Source organism: Dendrobates tinctorius, unplaced genomic scaffold (genome assembly GCF_039654945.1).
Source record: "Dendrobates tinctorius isolate UK_male_01 unplaced genomic scaffold, ASM3965494v1 ptg000077l, whole genome shotgun sequence".
Lineage (NCBI taxonomy): Eukaryota > Metazoa > Chordata > Amphibia > Anura > Dendrobatidae > Dendrobates > Dendrobates tinctorius.
The window spans coordinates 410,021-432,568 of record NW_027361745.1 but is presented as its reverse complement, the minus strand read 5'-3'; the positions used below and the strand labels follow the sequence as shown (position 1 = coordinate 432,568).

At 50.0% G+C, this 22,548-nt stretch overlaps 1 protein-coding gene across 1 annotated transcript in view; it reads right to left on the bottom strand.

Annotated features, from left to right (window-relative positions):
• Nucleotides 1-22,548, bottom strand: part of LOC141096670 (uncharacterized) — a 48,868-nt gene that overhangs the window by 22,883 nt on the left and 3,437 nt on the right. The window contains exons 2-4 of the mRNA XM_073583388.1: nt 19,184-19,522; nt 16,315-16,365; nt 16,001-16,123 (exon numbers count right to left, since the gene is read on the bottom strand). Coding sequence (XP_073439489.1) covers nt 16,001-16,123; nt 16,315-16,365; nt 19,184-19,522 — 513 coding nt within the window. The remainder of the gene's footprint in view (nt 1-16,000; nt 16,124-16,314; nt 16,366-19,183; nt 19,523-22,548) is intronic.

The window sequence follows — 22,548 nt, the reverse complement described above, 5'->3', positions numbered from 1 at the left end:
CTCCAGAATAGGCACATCTAATAGATGCGCCTTTTCTGGGCAGCTGTGGGCTGCTGTTTTTAGGCTGGGGGGGCCAAGATCTATGGCCCCTTACCAGCCTGAGAATAGCAGCTTCCACCTGTTAGTTTTGCCAGGTTGGTTATAAATATAAGGAGGACCCCACGTCGGGTTTTCATTCATTCATTCTCTCCTGCTGACGCTGTTGCCGGCAGAGCAGGAGAGAAGAATGACAGTCGCGTTCTGCACCAGCTGCAGGGGAACAGCGTCTTACAGTAGCACTTCTTCCCCGGCGGCTGTCCGTGAACACGGAGGACAGTGTGAACCGTTCTCCGTGTGCACGTGTTCAGCACTTTTGCGGACAGTGCACAACCACAAACACTGACACGTGTTTTGCACATGGACCGTGTGTCCATGAAAACACACTGACATCTGCATAGACCCATTCATTTTAATCTGTCTATGTGTGTCAATGTCTCCGGTACGTGAGGAAACTGTCACTACACGTACCGGAGCCACTGACGTGTGAAAGCGGCCTAAGGCCGTGTTCACACTGTGCAGAAATCCTGTGTTTTTTGTTTTCTGCAAGATTCACACCAACCTACACAATAACAATCTTCTTGATGCTTTTTTGGTGCAGATGTGAAGCTGTTATTAATGTCATTTTTATAGTACAGAAAAGCTTTGATTCTTACTAAAGTTTCTGCAGTTTTTTACCGGAGTTATTTTTAGGTTTCACATAGAGACAAGAGAGAAAAAAAGCACCAAAGTCGCACAGATTAGCCGTGTCTTTAGACCACAGGGGGCGCAGTTGAGTGGCATCTTTAAATCACGGGAGGCGCAGTTCAGTGGTGTATTTAGACCACAGGGGGCGCAGTTCTCATGAAATCACCTCCACTTTGCTTGGACAATTAAACACAGCAGAATATTTCTGCATAAAAAGCAGCAGAAAGACGCAGCCTTTCCGCTGTATGTGAACACGATCTAAATGTCTAAGCAAAGTGGACATGATTCTGTGGTGCCCCTGAGGGTTCAGTCGCCACAGAGGTACTGCACCTCCTCCTGAGGTGTGGTGCCCCACCATTCAGGTAAGGTGGAGATTCCTGACCACACTCCAACACCTGCACCCCACACCACAAAGTAGTGTAGCAAAGCACCCCTTGGTGGCTCCCTGCTTGGAACACGAAGCGTGCTGGGAGGCGGGTGGAGTTTAGTTGCACAAGAGAGCGGGAGATGATTAGGACCAGGTCAGTCTGTGAGAGAAGATCCCCTGAGTGGGATGGATTGAAGGAAGTGCTGCAGCCGACCTCAGTGACCTGGGTCCGCTGGCACAGGAAAGAGACATTGATGAAAAGCCTGACTCTCTCCATAAGAAAGATAGATTTGAACGGAACGTAAGGAGAAGAGGAGGACTGAGGATTAGGGTTAGAGCAGAACCCTTCCCAAGTTCACAGCGCAAGGCTGGGGACCGGTCCCCGAGGTTGTATGGATACTAATGGTCCTGCAGCAGACACCGGAGGAATAGAAGTTGTCACCACTTTATTCCCACACAAGACTTGGGGGCACAACAGCAACGAGAGTGAGCTGGGACTTGGTAGCAAGGAGTCACTGAAGCAGGCTACAGCTGTCTGCCGTACAAGTAGAGTTCATAGGAACATCTGACAGGAGGAACTCCAGTGTAACTCAGTACTGTGAGTACTTCACTATAGGCGCAAAAGGGAGACGTTCAGAAAAGGCACATATGTTGGCGGAGTGTTGGAGGGGAGTGCTTCATCTTGCCTGGAGGTTGACTGAGCCCCTGACCAGGAGGACACGGCACGGATGCGGGCACCTGTACCACAACAGACTGTGAGTAAAGCTTTGGAACTACATGCCCTGGTGTCCTCCGCTTATTCCTGCTCCAACCCACTCAGCACTGCTACATCTCTGCGCTTAACACTACACCATTCTCCTCTCCTCAATACCTCTCCATTTACACTGTCCTGGGACTACAGCCCTGCCTGTGGAGGGCTACACCATCATTGCTGCACCACACCATCTGTCCCAGAGGATCTGCCTGCAGCGTCGGCTTAACACCTTCATTGCCGAACACCACAGGTGGTGTCACGAATCATTCACTTATAAACTTTAATCATCATCCACACGCTCAACATTCCAGTTTTACAATGGACGCCCAGGGCCATGGACCGGGTCACATCTACCATGACATCTCCCATTGAAACCAATGGGCCCGGTACCGAGTACCACGCTGCCCTGGGAGGGCGACCTAATTCCATGAAATTTCCGCTCATTGTGGTCTGGAGACGCTGCTGGACTCTGCGTTTTTTGTGCATTTTTTCTCTATAGGCTTTTGAAAAATAAACAGATGAAAAACAAAACCACCGCTGCATTTTTAAGCGCAGAATCAAATCTTTTCTGTACTATTAAAAAGCGTTAAAAACTCAAAAATGCATCAAATAAGGGGAAAACGCATAAAATAAAAGCACCAAACAGGAAGATCAAAGCAGATTGTTATTGCGTCGTCCGGTGCGAACACCTGCAGAAAAAAGTCAGCAGAAAGAGCGCAGCATTTACACTACGTGTGAACACGGCCTCAGTATTACAGTTTTATTACATTTTTTATGGGTTTAATAGAAAAAGGCTACACCAAAAAAGAAAACGGATGGCACTCACCAGTTAAAATCTTCTTTATTCCAATACTTTAAAACATCGGCATAGGGAGGATGGGAGCGGGAGTGGAAATGATGACAGCCGTTTCGCGCTGCAGTAGCGCTTCTACTGGTCACACAGGTGAGTGGGACTAACCTCACCTCTTAACGGAGGAAGATAGCCAAACCCCACCGCCGGTGCTTACACACATGTGCAGCTGCTACTCATGGCAATTAAAATGCTTTTTAAAAACAAATGCAAAAAACACACAAATACAATAAAAGCGACTTATTACAAAAAAATAGCCATGTCCAATCTCTCATTTAAACCAGCGGATTCCTGCGCTCGAGTGCGCATAATCCATATGGCCTCTCTTTTTAAGAGAAGCTTATGCAGATCTCCTCCTTGTGCTGGAAGAGACACCCTTTCCAGGCCAGCAAAAGAAAGCACCTCTGGGTTTCCTCCATGGAAATCCCTAACATGTTTAATTAAACGTGGAACACCCTTACCTGACCCAATCGAGTTGTAGTGCTCTCTGAACCTCGCGTACAGGGAGCGAATGGTCTTACCGATATAAAAAGACTTACAGCGACATATAACCACATAAACCACATGGGTCGTTTTGCAAGTAATAAAATCCTTGACAACATGGGACACTCCTCCAATACAGAGTGTTCGACTTACATCATGGTAATTACAGAAAGGACTATGTCCACACTTGAAATTACCACGCGGAACACCTTTACTTAACCAATCACTTTGTTGCGTCACCATCCGTTTTTTCACTATTATGTCACCCAGAGTAGTGCTACGTCTGTTAGAAATAATGGGACCCCTTGCTGCCACCTCCACAATATCCTTGTCGCGCTCCAGAATGTGCCAATTCCTACGAATAGCAGATCGTATAATACCGTCCATAGGGCCAAATTTAAAAGAACAAAACAAATCTTTTATCAAGTCTATGGGCAGAACCACGATTATAATCTCCTACCTGATTAACTCTATCCTTAGCCTCATTTAAAAGATCATTAGGATAACCCCTGCGGCAGAACCTATCACAAAAATCCTCTGCTTGCTGAGTGTAACCCTCCTGCGTGTTATTGTTCCTCTTCAATCCTAATAGTTGGCTATAGGGAAGAGAGCATTTTACGTGGTTCGGATGGAAACTATCAAACCGTAAAACGGAATTTGTGACAGATGGTTTTCGAAATACTTTGGTATACATCTCACCGTCTACAACTTTAATTTGTACGTCCAAAAAAATCTAGATCGAGACCTCCATATCTCGATGTGAACGACATATTCATTTGGTTAGACTCATTAATGGGTCGCTCTCCCAGGGCTGTGGGGTACTCGGTACCGGGCCGGTGTCAGGGGGATGTGCTGCGGTGGCGGTGACCCGGTCCGTGACCCTGAGCGCCCAATAAAATGGTGGTTTAATGTAATGGTTTAGAGGAATAGTTCGTGACGCCACCTGTGGTGTTTGGCAAGTGTGATGTTAAGCCAACGCTGCGTGCAGATCCACTGGGACTGATGGTGTGGTGCAGCAAAGATGGTGTAGCTCCCCACAGGTGGAGCTGTAGTCCCAGGGCAATGGAGAGGCGATATTGGAGGAGAAGCGTAGGCAGTGTGGATGCTGATACCCAGATGTAGCGGTGCTGATGCGGGAATGAATGGAGGACACCAGGGCTTGCAGTTTCAAAGCTTTACTCACAGTTCGTAGTGCACACAGCTGCCTGCCTCAGTACTGTGTCCTCCGGGGTAGAGACCCAGCCAACCTCCAGGCAAGATAGGACTCTCCTTGCCAACACTCCGCCAACATGTGCCTTTCTGAACGACTCCGCCAATGCGCCTTTAAGTGTGAAGCACTCCAGTACTTAGTTATCCTGGAATGCCTCCTACAGATGTTCCTAGAACCTCACTTGTATGACAGACAGCTGTAGCCTACTTCGGGGAATCCCTTCTCCTGAGTCCCGGCTCTCTATTCAGTTGCTGTTGTGTCCCAAGTCTTGGATGGGAGTAGTGCATTTACAGCCAACTACTCCACCAGTGTCTGCTGCAGAACCATAAGTGTCCATACAACCTCGGGGACCGGGCCCCGGCCTTGCACTGAGAACCTATAGGCTTGATTCCTCTCTCAACCCACGTCTCCTCTCTGTTCTCTTCTCCTTCGTTCCATGCTTGTCCTTCTATCTCCTATGGAAGTGCAGGCCACAGTTCCACGTCTCTCTCTTTCTCCTTTTCTCTCTCCTTTCCCGTGCCAGCTGGCTCAGATCACTGAGGCAGCTGCAGCACACCTTCCTCCATCCCTTCTTCCAGGGATCCCCACTCCTGTCTGAGTGACTTCCTTCCCTGTCACTCTCCTGTGAGACTGACCTGTAAATCTATCTTTCCCCTTCTTTCATACTAACTCCACCCACCTCCCAGCACATCTCGTGTTACGAAGCTAGAAACCACGAAAGGTGCTCTGCTACCCACTAAGCATAGAGCCGCAATGTGGTCCTCTGCTGAACTATCCTGTGTGTGGGTGCAGGTGTTGGAGTGTGGCAAGGAGTTCCCACCTTACCTGGGTGGTGGGGCACTACACCTTAGGAGAAGGTGCAGTACCTCTGTGGCGACTGAGCCTCAGGAGCACCACATTAAGATACTGAACAAATTTATCAAATGACTCACGAGGTCCATCCCATATCATGAATATGTCGTCCACCTAGCGAACAAAAAGTCTAATGTGTCTTAGAAAATTTCCAACATTGTACACATAATCCTCCTCCAACAAAGCTAAAAAAAGGTTCGCAAAAGTACAAGTGACCGGAGTTCCCATCGCCGTCCCAGTACATTGTAAAAACCAGGAGTCCTCAAATTTGAACGCATTATGCTTCAATATGAAGTCCACGCCCTCACATACAAAATTGACAAAACTATCACTTCTCTTTAGTGACCCCAAAATTTTCCTCAAAACTGTTACACCTAAATCCTGAGGGATCCTTGTGTACAGACTTTGTACATGAATAGAAACCAAGGAAAAACCTGTTTGCCACGTAATACCTCTAAGGACCCCCAAAAACTCATCAGTATCCTTAATATAAGAGGTAAAATACCCTCTCCTACTGTATCCTCACCCATCCCTGTAGACTGTGAGCCCTCGCGGGCAGGGTCCTCTCTCCTTCTGTACTTGTGTGTCCTTTGTCTTACACATGTTTATTATACTTGTCTATATTTCCCCTTTTCTCTGTAAAGCGCCATGGAATAAATGGCGCTATATAAATGCATAACAATAATAATAATGTCATGCAACAAAGGGCGCAACAACCAATCCATATACTGTGACAATGGCTCTGTAAGGGATCCAATCCCTGACACGATGGGGCGTCCTGGCGAGGTAGTAAAGTAAGGGACTTATGGACCTTTGGGATATAATACCAATGAGGGTGACGTGGGAACTCCGGTAGCAATTTCTCAGCCTTTTTCTTAGACAACACACCCAATTCCACATTTTTACGTAAAAAACTCCGCAATTCATTGTTAAACCTAGTTGTCGGGTCTTGTGTCAATCTTAAATAAGTATACGTATCCGATAACTGTCTCATGGCCTCCGCCAAATACTGCTCTTTTGGTAATAGGACTATGTTACCACCCTTGTCAGCATTCCTCACAACCACATCAGGCCATTCTCTAATTTCAGAGAGAGCACGTTTCTCTAAAGTTGTGAGGTTAGGCGGAGCAATCGGATGTATAATAGATTCAACATCTTTCAATACCTGTGTTTCGAATAAATCAATTACTGTTATGAATGAGTCACTGGAGGAGGAAAAAACAAAAATACAAGCTAAGTCCAGAAAACCGGAGAGGTTGGTAGCTAGCGGATTGCAGACCCCTGATCCTATTCACAACAACTAACAGTAGCCGTGGGGCGTTCCTACGGTGGTCCTAGACACCTCGTTCGCAGCCGGAGAACTAAATAAACCTAAAGAAAGAATGGGGAAATCTAAACTGCCCCAGAGCAGACCCCAAAGCAATAGACAGCCCCCAACATGTATTGACGGTGAAAACAGATGAAAACACAAACACAGACAGAAAGACAGGCTGAGCAAATGATGGGGCCCTCACTAACTAGATAGGACAGGAAAGAAAAGCAACTGTCTGCAATCACGCAAAAACCCTGCCAAAAATAATGTCCAACACGTCTGATAGAAAAGGCCTTGAAGTCACTAGACTTCAAAATCACTATATCAGCACTCAGGTATATTCTGAAAACAGAGCAAAGAGATCAACTGATCAGAGACAAAATGGGGATTCAGCCAGTCCCAACCAGGACTGGCTGAATACAAACACTAAGGAAACCAGACAAAATCTCATGGAACAATAGCAGAGCAAAAACTTAGCTTTAGTAGACAGGACTAAACTGGAGGCCAGAGCTCAGAGCAGAGAGGATCACCAGCAACCCAGCAGGGCGTCGGCAGCCTTATATCCACTCAGAGATTCCGGATGTCCAATCACACTCCACCTGTTCAGATGACAGGTTTTTCCCATCCAAATCAATTTCACTACCTCCTTTCACCAACAGAGGGAGTTCATCGGACATCAAAGGTGAAGAAGAAAATGAGCTCATAACAAATTACATTCCCAGGGGTCACCTGGGGCATAAACGTAGATGGCACCCCCCTGTAAAAGGTTTGAAAGATTCCTCATCTATGGGGTGGACCGATTCTGGGGCAGTTAGATCACACAAAATCTGGGCATCCGCCCTTACATCAGCCAGTGAGTCAGTGCCGGCAAGGAACCCTAAAGGGCCCACCTGACACGGACTCTCTCCTTCTGAAGCTGTCACCTCCTTAACACTCGATACAAGCGACTTATGTAAATGGATTTTCCGAATAGCCCTAAAAAGATCTATTTTAAAGTCCACAAAATTAAAAGCCTCCAGAACACAGAAGCCCAGTCCTTTTGAAAGAACAGATAAATGTGAGCTATTCAAAATATGGTCAGTTAGATTCAACACCATGTTATTACAAGAGTTTATTGCTGTTTCTGTCTCCATGACACACGTTTCCTTTTCCATTGGCGTCCTGCGTTTTCTCCCCTTCCCCCCTCTGCGCGTTCTCTGCCTAAAGGGGGCGCCGGGACAAGCTCTGTTGAATTAACATGGACTCTATCTGAAGGGCCAGGTGAAGTAAAGGATTTTTCATGATCCAAGGTGGATCTGACAGCTTAAATGCATAAAGTGAACTTTTTTTCCTTTGGCTGTGTGCCAAAGTGTGATGTGATTGCCCCCGCTGGCCATTAGAATTATTACACGTGGTGTCGTTCATTCTAAGTTGCCCCGGTGGTAGTGAGTCGTATCGCACCTTAGTTTTAGGTTTAATGTGCACTTAATTACAAATCATGTGGAGGCTCTATAAATGAGTCTCAGGGGTGTTCAATCACTTCTGGTGATATTGTGTGTCATTTGGGAAGCAAGCCTGGGTGAGGAAGGAGCTGAACATGAGTCCTGCGCAGCCCAGCCAGAGGGGATGAGTGGCAGCTAGGTGGTCTGCAAGAAGGGCTGGCATGGCGTGGTGGAGTCACAGTTTATGGTGTTTGCAGGAAGTGCTTGCATGGCTTGGTGGAATGATGACTATGGTGAGAGTTGCACTCAGCATGCGGGACTTGGTTGCTGAGAGCTGGACTCATGCATGCTGGACGTTCTGGCAGAAGCTGACCTCATCTTTGGGACTCTGTTACTGGACTTCTGCAATTGGTGGTGGACTCTGCTCCAAGGCTGCACTATGGTGAAGGATCCAGTTATGGTGATGGATCCGGGTGGAGGAGAAGATGCATGCAGGTGGTGGGCTCTGTTGCTGGGAGCGTACGCAGCGGAGCAAAGCTAAGTGGTGTTTCCCCTGTATTGTCGTCTTTCCTCATGTGTTTTAGTGTAGTGGTGGGATTAGTTTCCGCACCGGCACTTTCCCTAGTGAGGGTTTAGGTTAGGGCGAGTCAGGGTTTTTAGGCTCCTGTGCGTCGCCCGGTGCGGAACTGGCATAGGGAACGTTAGGAGTGCGGGGACACTGGCTCAGGGGAGTACAGGAGGTCTCCACTTCCCTATTCCCTATCGCAGGGCCCACCATTCTTAATGTTTCCCAGGTTTCCCTTATTATTTAAATTCGCCTTACTGGAGGCGGGGTTTCCAGATTTACGTGTAATGCCTAAATTTGCCTGTTGGAGGCGGCGTATCCAGCTGCATGTCTTATTATTTAAATTCGCCCCACTGGAGGCGGTGTATCCAGGGTCACGTGTGTCACATGGGTTCGCCTTGCGGTACTCGCTGCGTCCAGACACACGAGACCAAGACATTATCACCAACCTTACATTTTTTTTCTCTGGTGAGCTTTGGCCATGTGGAGACCGCTGAGTAATTGCTGCCGGGCCTCACTGAGGTGAGTGGGGAGCGGCAAGGTGTTAGAGCCGCTGCAGCAGTTATCAGGGTCTGGGGCCTCTGCTCAGGTAACCAGGAAATCAAAATGGCGGCTTTGGCAAATTGCGGGTCTGGCAAAAGCCCCCTAGAGTCGCTGCTGGGGAGCGGGACTTGTTCATACAGGCGGACGTCACCAGACAGGTGGGTGGGGTTGGTGATAATGTCTTTGTCACGTGTGTCTGGACGTAGCGAGTACCGCAAGGCGAACCCATGTGACACACGTGACCCTGGATACACCGCCTCCAGTGGGGCGAATTTAAATAATAAGACGTGCAGCTGGATACGCCGCCTCCAACAGGCGAATTTAGGCATTACACGTAAATCTGGAAACCCCGCCTCCAGTAAGGCGAATTTAAATAATAAGGGAAACCTGGGAAACATTAACAATGGTGGGCCCTGCGATAGGGAATAGGGAAGTGGAGACCTCCTGTACTCCCCTGAGCCAGTGTCCCTGCACTCCTAACGTTCCCTATGCCGGTTCCGCACCGGGCACGCAACAGGAGCCTAAAAACCCTAGCTCGCCCTAACCTAAACCCTCACTAGGGAATTGGTCGGTGCGGAAACTAGTCCCACTACTGCACTAAAACACACATGAGGAAAGATGACAAAACAGGGGAAACACCACTTAGCTTTGCTCCGCTGCGTACGCTCCTAGCAACAGAGCGCACCACCTGTGTGCATCTTCTCCTCCACCCGGATCCATCACCATAATCGGATCCATCACCATAGTGCAGCCTTGGAGCAGAGTCCACCACCAATTGCAGCTGCCCAGTAACAGAATCCCAAAGATGAGTTCAGCTTCTGCCAAAAAAGTCCAGCATGCTTGAGTCCAGCTCTCGGCAACCAAGTCCCGCATGCTGAGTGCAACTCTCACCATAGTCATCATTCCACCAAGCCATGCAAGCACCTCCTGCCGACACCATAAACTGTGACTCCACCACGTCATGCCAGCCCTTCTTGCAGACCACATAGCCGCCACTCGTCCCCTCTGGCTGGGCTGCCCAGGACTCATGTTCAGCTCCTTCATTCACCCAGGCTTACTTGCAAAATGACACACAATATCACCAACAGTGATTGAACACCCCTGAGACTCATTTATAGAGCCTCCACCTGATTTGTAATTAAGTGCACCTTAAACCTAAAACTAAGGTGCGATACCACTCACCACCACCGGGGCAACTCAGAATGAACGACACCACGTGTAATAATTCTAATGGCCACTGGGGGCAATCACATCACACTTTGGCACACAGCCAAAGGAAAAAAAGTTCACTTTATGCATTTAAGCTGTCAGATCCACCTTGGATAGAATCATAGAATCGTAGAGTTGGAAGGGACCTCCTGGGCCATCTGGTCCAACCCCCTGCTCAAAGCAGGATTCGCTAAATCATCCCAGTCAGATGTCTGTCCAGCCTCTGTTTGAAGACTTCCATTGAAGGAGAACTCACCACTTCTCGTGGCAGCTTGTTCCACTCATTGATCACTCTAACTGTCAAAAAGTTTTTTCTAATATCTACTCTGTGTCTCCTTCCATTCAGTTTCATCGCATTGCTTCTAGTCTTTCCTTGTGCAAATGAGAATAAAGATGATCCTTCTACAATGTGACAGGATTCTTCTTGTGCACTTGAATCAGACTCTGTTGTCAGGTATTCATTTCTATCTTTCTTGCCTCCATATTTTCTGTTATTCCTCCTATGGTGAAAAGACCTTCGTGGCTTCCCGCTCTCATATTCGTTCCTATTTTTGTTCCATGTGAAGACCCGGTCAGAGTCATAATCACCTTTGTCTCGAATGAATTTATCCCTTTTAACTTGTTTCACATTCACCTGAATGGTAGTTAGCTTAGTATCCATTTTTTTAGTCAGGGATAACCATTGTGGATCTGATAATCTGGACTTAACCTCGTCCTTCGTTTTTTTAATGTCCAGCTCCAATTGAGTATAACGTTTCATATTGAACTCATAGACCAATTTCAATAATTTTTCTGAACACTCCAAAAATATTTTTCCCTAACGTCCCTCCAGACAGCACCATGGAGGATGTCCTTCCTTGCCCTATAGTGGGACAGGATCCGAGAGAGGTTAAAAGGCCCCTCCACCCTCCAGTGTTTTTCCTGTCCCAGCAGGGGACGGTTGTATGAGAGGTTGCTCTTAGAGTGAAGATAGCCTGTGGACGTTTATGGCTTTCCATTCCCCTGGCAGGCGGTCCGTGGCTGATTCCTCTCTGGGAGAGGTCCCTCAGCCGTCATTCACTGTACCAGATGGGATTGGGGGTCTCAGCCCTCTCTTCCCCCCTGTCAAGCGGACCGTGGCTGGCATCTCTTGGAGAAGCTCCTCAGCCAGCAGCCAGCCTGCATGATGGGCTCAGGGGGATCGTGCGGTGCGTCCAATCCTTCCCCCATCAAGGGGCCCAGGGCCGACACTCCCCGGTGGGGAGTCCCTCTGCCCCAAAGACCAGTCGAGTGGACGTGCTCCTGGGTTGAGCTGCTCCTCCCGGTCGGACGCCGGCTGGCAAAACATCGCTACTTCCGGAAAACACGCGGTGGAGAAGGCCGTCGCGCGTCCGGTAACGTCAGCTTAAGGTCAGCGTGCGTTCCACGGCAGAACGCAGAAGTGCAGAACGAGACAGGCAACAGCCTAGTTTCTTGGATCTCGTGGGGCACAGGAGAGGAAATCACTGGCAGTAATACAACATTCCTGACCGAACGCCACTTCCCTCCATGGTAGGCTCTCAGCGTTACCAGCTCCCCTGTCTTTCTAGCAGGTGTGGAGCCAGCACAGGTGAGTGCACGCTGGAATGTTGTGTTCAGGGCCTGGCCTCTGGGTTGATACTAACCTCATGCCTTGGTGCCAAAGCTGGGCCTATAGCCTCATGTGCTGAGATGTGTCTTCACATATAAGCAGCTAGGCCTTGGGCCTCTAGGCTATAGTAATGGGACCTCAGTTAGTTGCAGGCCATGTCTGCACAGAGCCTTATGGCTGGACACATGGTGGAATGCAGCAGGGAGACTGCCCTCCACCTGCGGCTCATTAATTAGCTCTTCAGGTGGAGCCAGTCTGACAATTGAGTTATACTATTCAGAGCGGAGGGTTATCTGGATCTCTGATTGCTCTCTTGGAGGTAACTGGGGGCCTGGTCTCTCGTTTGGCACCTTCAAGCAGGGCCGTAGTCTGTGCATCATATTACATTATAGGGGCATCGTTTTGTCTCTCTGCATCGTATCGCCGCTGAACATCGTATCGCCGCTGTGCAGGATATGGCCACTGTGCACGAGATATTGCCACTGTGCACGAGATATTGCCGCTGGGCACGAGATATTGCTGCTGGGCACAAGATATTGCCGCTGGGCATGATATATTGCTGCTGTGCACGAGATATTGCCACTGTGCACGAGATATTGCCGCTGGGCACGAGATATTGCTGCTGGGCACAAGATATTGCCGCTGGGCATGATATATTGCTGCTGTGCACGAGATATTGCCACTGTGCATGAGATATTGTCGCTGTGCATGAGATATTGCCGCTGTGCACGATATTGCCGCTGTGCACAATATTGCTGCTGGGTACGATATTGCTGCTGTGCACGATATTGCCGCTGTGCGTGATATATTGGCGCTGTGCACGATATTGCCGCTGTGCGTGATATATTGGCGCTGGGCACGATATTGCTGCTGGGCACGAGATATTGCCGCTGTGCACGATATATTGCCGCTGTGCACGATATATTGCTGCTGTGCATGAGATATTGCCGCTGTGCACAATATTGCCGCTGTGCACGATATATTGCCACTGTGCACGATATATTGCCGCTGTGCATGATATATTGTCGCTGTGCATGATATATTGCCGCTGTGCACGATATATTGCCGCTGTACACGATATATTGCCGCCGTGCGCCATAGTGCCGCTGTGCATCATACTGCATCATTTGGCATCAGCGTGCTTCATATTGCATCATTGTGCTTCAGGTTGCATCATTGTGCTTCATAGTACCTCTGTGCATCATATGGCTTCATAGTACCTTGGTACATCATACTTCATCATATGACTTCATAGTGCCTTTGTACATCATATGGCTTCATAGATCCCTTGTGCATCAGACTGCATCATGGGGCTGCATAGTGCCTCTGTTCATCATACGGCATCATGGGGCTTCATAGGGCCTCTATGCAGCGTATTCCACTATGTGGCTTCATAGTCCCTTGGTGCATCATATTGCATCATAAGCCTTCATAGTGGCTCTATACATCATATTGCTTCATAGCGCCCCATAGTGTCTTGGCACATCATATTGCGTCATAGGTAGCGCTTCTGTACAGCATAAGGCTTCTGTGTGTCATATGGCGTCATAAGGCTGTGGTACCCCTGCGCCTCGGGGTCATTGGTGGGTCTTAATACCTCTGTGCTTCATAGTACCTCGGGTGCTGTGGCTTTGAGCCTCTGGCTATGGGCCTCTGGCTTAGACCTTCTGACTTGTGCCTTTTTGTGGGCCGCACCTTGTATGATCGGCCTGCCACTTCACATTTTGTCTCAGGCCCCAACTCTGGTCTTCGTGTTTCGGGACCCAGACCCAGTTTCTGTTGCTTCATTCTTGGCAACTGGACTTAGCCAGACCAATAGTTATGCTTGAATTGGCCTAGTAACTTAGCATTACTCTCAAATGAGTTACTGTCTTGAGTGCTAAAGGCAGGGCTCCCTCATAGTTAGCTTTTAAAGGGGGACATACGTCTCTGGGGTTCATCCTTTAAGTGGACATATTCTGGGTGCAGAAAATCCCATAAGGTGGAAGAAAACAATTCTTCCCGACTCCACATAGAGCAGTCGGACTAGTTTCCTTGATAGACACCCGGTAGACAGGTTCTTGTCTCATAAATCCGTGTATTATGTTTACCAGGGGTGGCATCACTACTTTTTGTACCTGGTGGCGATTCAGCAGGTCTCTGTCAGGTGGCAGAGGATCCCATACTTGCTGCTCTTACAGGAGTCAGGGCTCCTAAGGTAAAGAAGCTGTGTCCAGGACTCTTGCAGTTGAGAACCCATAGCCCATTGCCCATACCTTTGCTGGGCAATAAGGTTTTAAACCTATTCTGTGACTGCGGTGTTCATAAGTATCTATCACAATAAGTGTAATTCACTGCGGTTCTTTAGTGGTATTGGGGTGCAACAGGTTGTTCCACTGCAGATCTTGTTTGCCACATTCATACTGGCCATTATAGACATATATCAGACACTCACTACGGTGATCACCTTTGGAGATCCCTTTCGATATCTATATTTCTTCTCATCTTACAGATAATTTCTATATCTAGCCTGGTTCTTACCTAGAACTTTGATCCTGGAGCTTTTGTACCCACCCTGAGACCTTTGCTTTGGTATTCTCCATGGTGCTGTCCGGAGGGACGTAAGGGAAAAAGGGAATTAGACCTACCGGTAATTCTGTTTCCTGTAGTCCCTCAGGACAGCACAATTAGTTCCCTCCCTTATGTTTGTCTTTAGGCCTGCATGGGATCGATGGGCAGATTGTTCATCTATCAGGTCATCGTGGCTCGAGATTGGGATGGAGCTGCTAAAGGGTCTTACATACGGGTTTGTAAGGGCGCGTTTAGACCATTTCCATCCATGCTCGGTGGTACTTTGATAAAACACTGGAGGGTGGAGGTGGGAGGGGCCTTTTAACCTCTCTCTGATCCTGTCCCACTATAGGGCAAGGAAGGACGTCCTCCATGGTGCTGTCCTGAGGGACTACAGGAAACAGAATTACCGGTAGGTCTAATTCCTTTTTTGCCATTATGCCAAAAATTGGGGATCATCTCTGAAATGTGATGCCTCTTTAAAAATCCTTAAGCCTCGTGGAACTCTGACAGCTTCCAAATAAGATTTAAGAGCGTTGTTAGTCCAAAACAATCTAACCTCTTTTTCTGTTAGATTGAACAGTTTACTTTCCAAAGCCTTTGTACTCAGTGACTGCAACACATCGTGCTGTTCACACTCCTTAAAATAAACTGCCACATCCTCCCTGCCCGCTCGTAAGTCATTTGTATCTGGAGCAACTTCTGACTCCATCAGCCAAGATATTTTATCCACGCAATATTGCAAAGTGCAGCAAGTACACCACACGCGTGCTGGATATATAGAACAGTCCAAAGTATCTCCAACAAAGTGTTAATCCGCACAGGTGGAAAGCTCATTCATTGCACAAAGAGCTGTGTAAGCCGGTACTGCAAATATGCATACTATGGGAAGTGCTCCACAAACTGGGGTGCCACTCCAAAGCAATTAGTCACAGCGGCTACACCAAAAAAGAAAACGGATGGCACTCACCGGTTAAAATCTTCTTTATTCCAATCCTTTAAAACATCTGTATAGCGAGGATGGGAGCGGGAGTGGAAATGATGACAGCCGTTTCGCGCTGCAGTAGCGCTTCTACTGGTCTCACAGGAGAGTGGGACTAACCTCACCTCTTAACGGAGGAAGATAGCCATACCCCACCCCCGGTGCTTACACACATGTGCAGCTGCTACTCATGGCAATTAAAATGCTTTTGAAAAACAAATGCAAACTATACACAAATACAATAAAAGCGACTTATTACAAAAAAATAGACAAAATATTATCTGTCACCTCAGTATACAAGGACCATAGAAATACATTATCATACACACAATGTATCTCTATGGACATGTATAACCTGCTTCTGAGTTCATTGGTCAAGATTACCAAATTCTCCTATTGACATCATGGTGGGCAGTGGCTCCTGGACAGACAGAAGTGTGAACACAGAGATGTTAATTCGATTCCTGTGGAGACCTGATCACAGGATGGAGAAGCAGGAAATATAGAACTTAATGTATGCACTGACTTCAGCTCATCTATCCTCTTGGTATCAGTGTAATAATTACAAACCTTGTAATATCAGGAGCAGTAATCCAAGTGCAACGTTCACCACAGAGTCCAGCGACAAGCAGAAGGAGATGAATCTGCGGACGCCATCATGGGAGACCTGCGTCCCATTACGGGAGGTGCGATCTGAAATATAGAAAGCAGAGGCTGAGATGAGAGGCTGAGAGGAGCGGATCACACACAATTATCCTAGTGACGGTCCGCCATATTGTCACCCCAATATACAATGCAATGTGACAGGCAGGCCTTCATTAATTGGGGCCCCTGTGCACATGCACTTCTGACATCCCCCCCTTGTAGCGAGTGATTACACTAACCCTCTCGTGTGTGGTTCATCGCTGGTGTTGATGGACTAGATGTCGTAGGATCTGAAAAAAGACAAAAATGGCGTCAAATGAAATAAGGATTTGCCATGGCACCATCATTGGGACTGAACTCTTAGGCTATGTGCACACGGTGCGGATTTTGCTGCTGATCCGCAGCGTTTCAGGCCCTGCGGGTCCGCAGCAGATTTAGTTGCGTTGTACTGTACCATTGTTTTCAATGCTAAAACAAAAAACGCTGTGCACATGCTGCGGATTTTTCCACGCGGATTTGCTGCAGGTCCAAATTCTTTGTGCGGAATCCGCTGCGGATTCACAGCTTCTCCATTGTAGAGCTGTGAAACCGCAGGGCTAAACCGCAGGCTAATCCGCAGGCTAATCCACAGGCAAACCGCAGGCTAATCCGCAGGCTAATCCACAGGCAAACCGCAGGCTAATCCGCAGGCAAACCGCAGGTCTTTGACCTGCGGATTTACCTGCGGATTTTTGCAAATCCGCGAGGAAAAGTCCGCAGCACTAAAACTACGTGTGCACATGGCCTTACAAGGATTCTGCAGAAGGTTTCAGCTTCTTTTATCCCACATGAGACCCTCAGTCTTTTATGGATCGGCATTTCCACTAGGACGCACCACCTGAGGTCATCATGGCCACAATATTCCCTCACAACCGACCACTCAGTGCGTTGGGGGGTAGTCAAGACCCCAGAGATTGTGATACCCCCGTCAGCTCACACTCTCATGTTACTGATGACATGATTCAGGTCTGCAAAAACGGCGCCATCCCTCTTCTCATCAGGAGCATGCCCAACGCCATCAGGATGCATACAGGCATGTGGGGTCATACACTATAGTGATCACATCGGCCGGGTATTACAATTTTTTAGTTCGATTTTTTGGGGATTTGGAATCCAGCACTCAACTGGATAAGGCTTTTGATTTCTATTCACTGCTGATATGAATTACAAACTGAAGCCGAACGGACTGTGGCCGGTATGGACTCACCGATGAAGGTGACCTGACTGTGGCCGGTATGGACTCACCGATGAAGGTGACCAGACTGTGGCCGGTATGGACTCACCGATGAAGGTGACCAGACTATGGCCGGTATGGACTCACCGATGAAGGTGACCAGACTATGGCCGGTATGGACTCACCGATGAAGGTGACCTGACTGTGGCCGGTATGGACTCACCGATGAAGGTGACCTGACTGTGGCCGATATGGACTCACCGATGAAGGTGACCAGACTATGGCCGGTATGGACTCACCGATGAAGGTGACCTGACTGTGGCCGGTATGGACTCACCGATGAAGGTGACCAGACTATGGCCGGTATGGACTCACCGATGAAGGTGACCAGACTATGGCCGGTATGGACTCACCGATGAAGGTGACCTGACTGTGGCCGGTTTGGACTCACCGATGAAGGTGACCTGACTGTGGCCGGCATGGACTCACCGATGAAGGTGACCTGACTGTGGCCGGCATGGACTCACCGATGAAGGTGACCTGACTGTGGCCGGTATGGACTCACCGATGAAGGTGACCTGACTGTTGCCGGTATGGACTCACCAATGAAGGTGACCTGACTGTGGCCGGTATGGACTCACCGATGAAGGTGACCAGACTATGGCCGGTATGGACTCACCGATGAAGGTGACCTGACTGTGGCCGGTATGGACTCACCGATGAAGGTGACCAGACTATGGCCGGTATGGACTCACCGATGAAGGTGACCAGACTATGGCCGGTATGGACTCACCGATGAAGGTGACCAGACTATGGCCGGTATGGACTCACCGATGAAGGTGACCTGACTGTGGCCGGTATGGACTCACCGATGAAGGTGACCTGACTGTGGCCGATATGGACTCACCGATGAAGGTGACCAGACTATGGCCGGTATGGACTCACCGATGAAGGTGACCTGACTGTGGCCGGTATGGACTCACCGATGAAGGTGACCAGACTATGGCCGGTATGGACTCACCGATGAAGGTGACCAGACTATGGCCGGTATGGACTCACCGATGAAGGTGACCTGACTGTGGCCGGTATGGACTCACCGATGAAGGTGACCTGACTGTGGCCGGCATGGACTCACCGATGAAGGTGACCTGACTGTGGCCGGCATGGACTCACCGATGAAGGTGACCTGACTGTGGCCGGTATGGACTCACCGATGAAGGTGACCTGACTGTGGCCGGTATGGACTCACCAATGAAGGTGACCTGACTGTGGCCGGTATGGACTCACCGATGAAGGTGACCAGACTATGGCCGGTATGGACTCACCGATGAAGGTGACCTGACTGTGGCCGGTATGGACTCACCGATGAAGGTGACCAGACTATGGCCGGTATGGACTCACCGATGAAGGTGACCAGACTATGGCCGGTATGGACTCACCGATGAAGGTGACCTGACTGTGGCCGGTATGGACTCACCGATGAAGGTGACCTGACTGTGGCCGGTATGGACTCACCGATGAAGGTGACCAGACTATGGCCGGTATGGACTCACCGATGAAGGTGACCTGACTGTGGCCGGTATGGACTCACCGATGAAGGTGACCAGACTATGGCCGGTATGGACTCACCGATGAAGGTGACCAGACTATGGCCGGTATGGACTCACCGATGAAGGTGACCAGACTGTGGCCGGCATGGACTCACCGATGAAGGTGACCTGACTGTGGCCGGTATGGACTCACCGATGAAGGTGACCTGACTGTGGCCGGTATGGACTCACCGATGAAGGTGACCAGACTATGGCCGGTATGGACTCACCGATGAAGGTGACCAGACTATGGCCGGTATGGACTCACTGATGAAGGTGACCAGACTATGGCCGGTATGGACTCACCGATGAAGGTGACCTGGTAATTTATGTCGTGTAGAGTTGACCTGTCATTTATGTCATAGCTCAGTTTCGCAGTGAATCTGCTCCCGTCCTGTGTACGCAGCTCCTTCAGAGTGATCGTACAGGTCTCTTTGTCGTATGTCAGACGATCGTTATAGCTTCTTAGTCCTTGTAGGTGATTGTCATACGCCCCGATTTTCTGAGTGCCACGTAGAAGGTCAAAGCGATAGCGGTGCTTAGATGTACAGGCCTCCACCAGGGGCAGGAGGAGGTCGGAGCCCAGCTGTCCATTTACTGGTATGGGATCCTCAGCTGTAACAAGACCTGAAAGGGCGAGAGAAACTGAAGAAACAAGAGGAGGATGAGGAACTATTATAGTGAGATAGTAACAATAATAGAACGTGACAGTCGGAAGATTGTAAGTAACAGGAGAATCTGCACTGACTTCATAGGTCCTATGGAGGACACTGTTGTGGGGGATCTGTGGTGGACACTGTTGTGTGGGACCTGTGGAGGATACTGTTGTGAGGGATCTGTGGAGGACACAGTTGTGGGGGACCTGTGGAGCAGACTGTTGTGGGGGATCTGTGGAGGACACTGTTGTGGGGGACCTGTGGAGGACACTGTTGTGAGGGATCTGTGGAGGACACTGTTGTGGGGGATCTGTGGAGGACACTGTTGTGGGGGATCTGTGGAGGACACTGGTGTGGGGGATCTGTGGAGGACACTGTTGTGGGGGATCTGTGGAGGACACTGTTGTGGGGGACCTGTGGAGGACACTGTTGTGGGGGACCTGTGGAGGAGACTGTTGTGGGGGATCTGTGGAGGACACTGTTGTGGGGAACCTGTGGAGGACACTGTTGTGAGGGATCTGTGGAGGACACTGTTGTGGGGGATCTGTGGATGACACTGTTGTGGGGGATCTGTGGTGGACACTGTTGTGGGGGACCTGTGGAGGACACAGTTGAGGGGGACCTGTGGAGGACACTGTTGTGGGGGACCTGTGGAGGACACTGTTGTGGGGGATCTGTGGAGGACACTGTTGTGGGGGATCTGTGGAGGACACTGTTGTGGGGGATCTGTGGAGGACACAGTTGTGGGGGACCTGTGGAGGACACTGTTGTGAGGGATCTGTGGAGGACACTGTTGTGGGGGATCTGTGGAGGACACTGTTGTGGGGGATCTGTGGAGGACACTGTTGTGGGGGATCTGTGGAGGACACTGTTGTGGGGGATCTGTGGAGGACACTGTTGGGGGGGATCTGTGGCGCACACTGTTGTGGGGGATCTGTGGAGGACACTGTTGTGGGGGATCTGTGGAGGACACTGTTGTCGTGTTGTCGGCAATCTGTGGAGGACACTGTTGTGGGGGATCTGTGGATGACACTGTTGTGGGGGATCTGTGGAGGACACTGTTGTGGGGGACCTGTGGAGGACACTGCTGTGGGGGACCTGTGGCGGACACTGTTTTGGGGGACCTGTGGAGGACACTGTTGAGGGGATCTGTGGAAGACACTGTTGGGGGGATCTGTGGAGGACACTGTTGTGGGGGACTTGTGGAGGACACTGTTGTGGGGGACCTGTGGAGGACACTGTTGTGGGGGACCAATGGAGGACACTGTTGTCGGGGATCTGTGGATGACACTGTTGTCGGGGATCTGTGGATGACACTGTTGTGGGGAATCTTTGGAGGACACTGTTGTGGGGGACCTGTGGAGGACACAATTGTGGGGGACCTGTGGAGGACACTGTTGTGGGGGACCTGTGGAGGACACTGTTGGGGGGGATCTGTGGTGCACACTGTTGTGGGGGATCTGTGGAGGACACTGTTGTGGGGGATCTGTGGAGGACACTGTTGTGGGGGATCTGTGGATGACACTGTTGTGGTGGATCTGTGGAGGTCACTGTTGTGGGGGACCTGTGGAGGACACTGTTGTGGGGGACCTGTGGAGGACATTGTTGTGGGGCATCTGTGGATGACACTGTTGGGGGGGATCTGTGGCGCACACTGTTGTGGGGGATCTGTGGAGGACACTGTTGTCGGGGATCTGTGGATGACACTGTTGTGGGGGATCTGTGGAGGACACTGTTGTGGGGGACCTGTGGAGGACACTCGTGGGGGACCTGTGGCGGACACTGATGTGGGGGACCTGTGGAGGACACTGTTGTGGGGGAACTGTGGAGGACACTGTTGTGGGGGATCTGTGGAGGACACTGTTGTGGGGGATCTGTGGAGGACACTGTTGTGGGGGATCTGTGGAGGACACTGTTGTGGGGGACCTGTGGAGGACACTGTTGTGGGGGATCTGTGGATGACACTATTGGGGGATCTGTGGCGGACACTGTTGTGGGGATCTGTGGAGGACACTGTTGTGGGGGACCTGTGGAGGACACTTGTGGGGGACCTGTGGCGGACACTGTTGTGGGGGACCTGTGGAGGACACTGTTGTGGGGGATCTGTGGAGGACACTGTTGTGGGGGATCTGTGGAGGACACTGTTGTGGGTGATCTGTGGAGGACACTGTTGTGGGGGACCTGTGGCGGACACTGTTGTGGGGGGACCTATAGAGGACACTGTTGTGGGGGATCTGTGGAGGACACTGTTGTGGGGGATCTGTGGAGGACACTGTTATGGGGGATCTGTGGTGGACACTGTTGTGGGGGATCTGTGGAGGACACTGTTTTGGGGGATCTGTGGAGGACACTGTTGTGGGGGACCTTTGGAGGACACTATTGTGGGGGATCTGTGGATGACACTATTGGGGGGATCTGTGGAGGACACTGTTGTGGGGGACCTGTGGAGGACACTGTTGTGGGGGATCTGTGGATGACACTATTGGGGGATCTGTGGCGGACACTGTTGTGGGGATCTGTGGAGGACACTGTTGTGGGGGACCTGTGGCGGACACTGTTGTGCGGGACCTGTGGAGGACACTGTTGTGAGGGATCTGTGGAGGACACTGTTGTGGGGGATCTGTGGAGGACACTGTTGTGGGGGATCTGTGGAGGACACTGTTGTGGGGGACCTGTGGAGGACACTGTTATGGGGGATCTGTGGATGACACTATTGGGGGATCTGTGGCGGACACTGTTGTGGGGATCTGTGGAGGACACTGTTGTGGGGGACCTGTGGAGGACACTTGTGGGGGACCTGTGGCGGACACTGTTGTGGGGGACCTGTGGAGGACACTGTTGTGGGGGATCTGTGGAGGACACTGTTGTGGGGGATCTGTGGAGGACACTGTTGTGGGGGATCTGTGGAGGACACTGTTGTGGGGGATCTGTGGAGGACACTGCTGTGGGGGATCTGTGGAGGACACTGTTGTGGGGGGATCTGTGGAGGACACTGTTGTGGGGGGATCTGTGGAG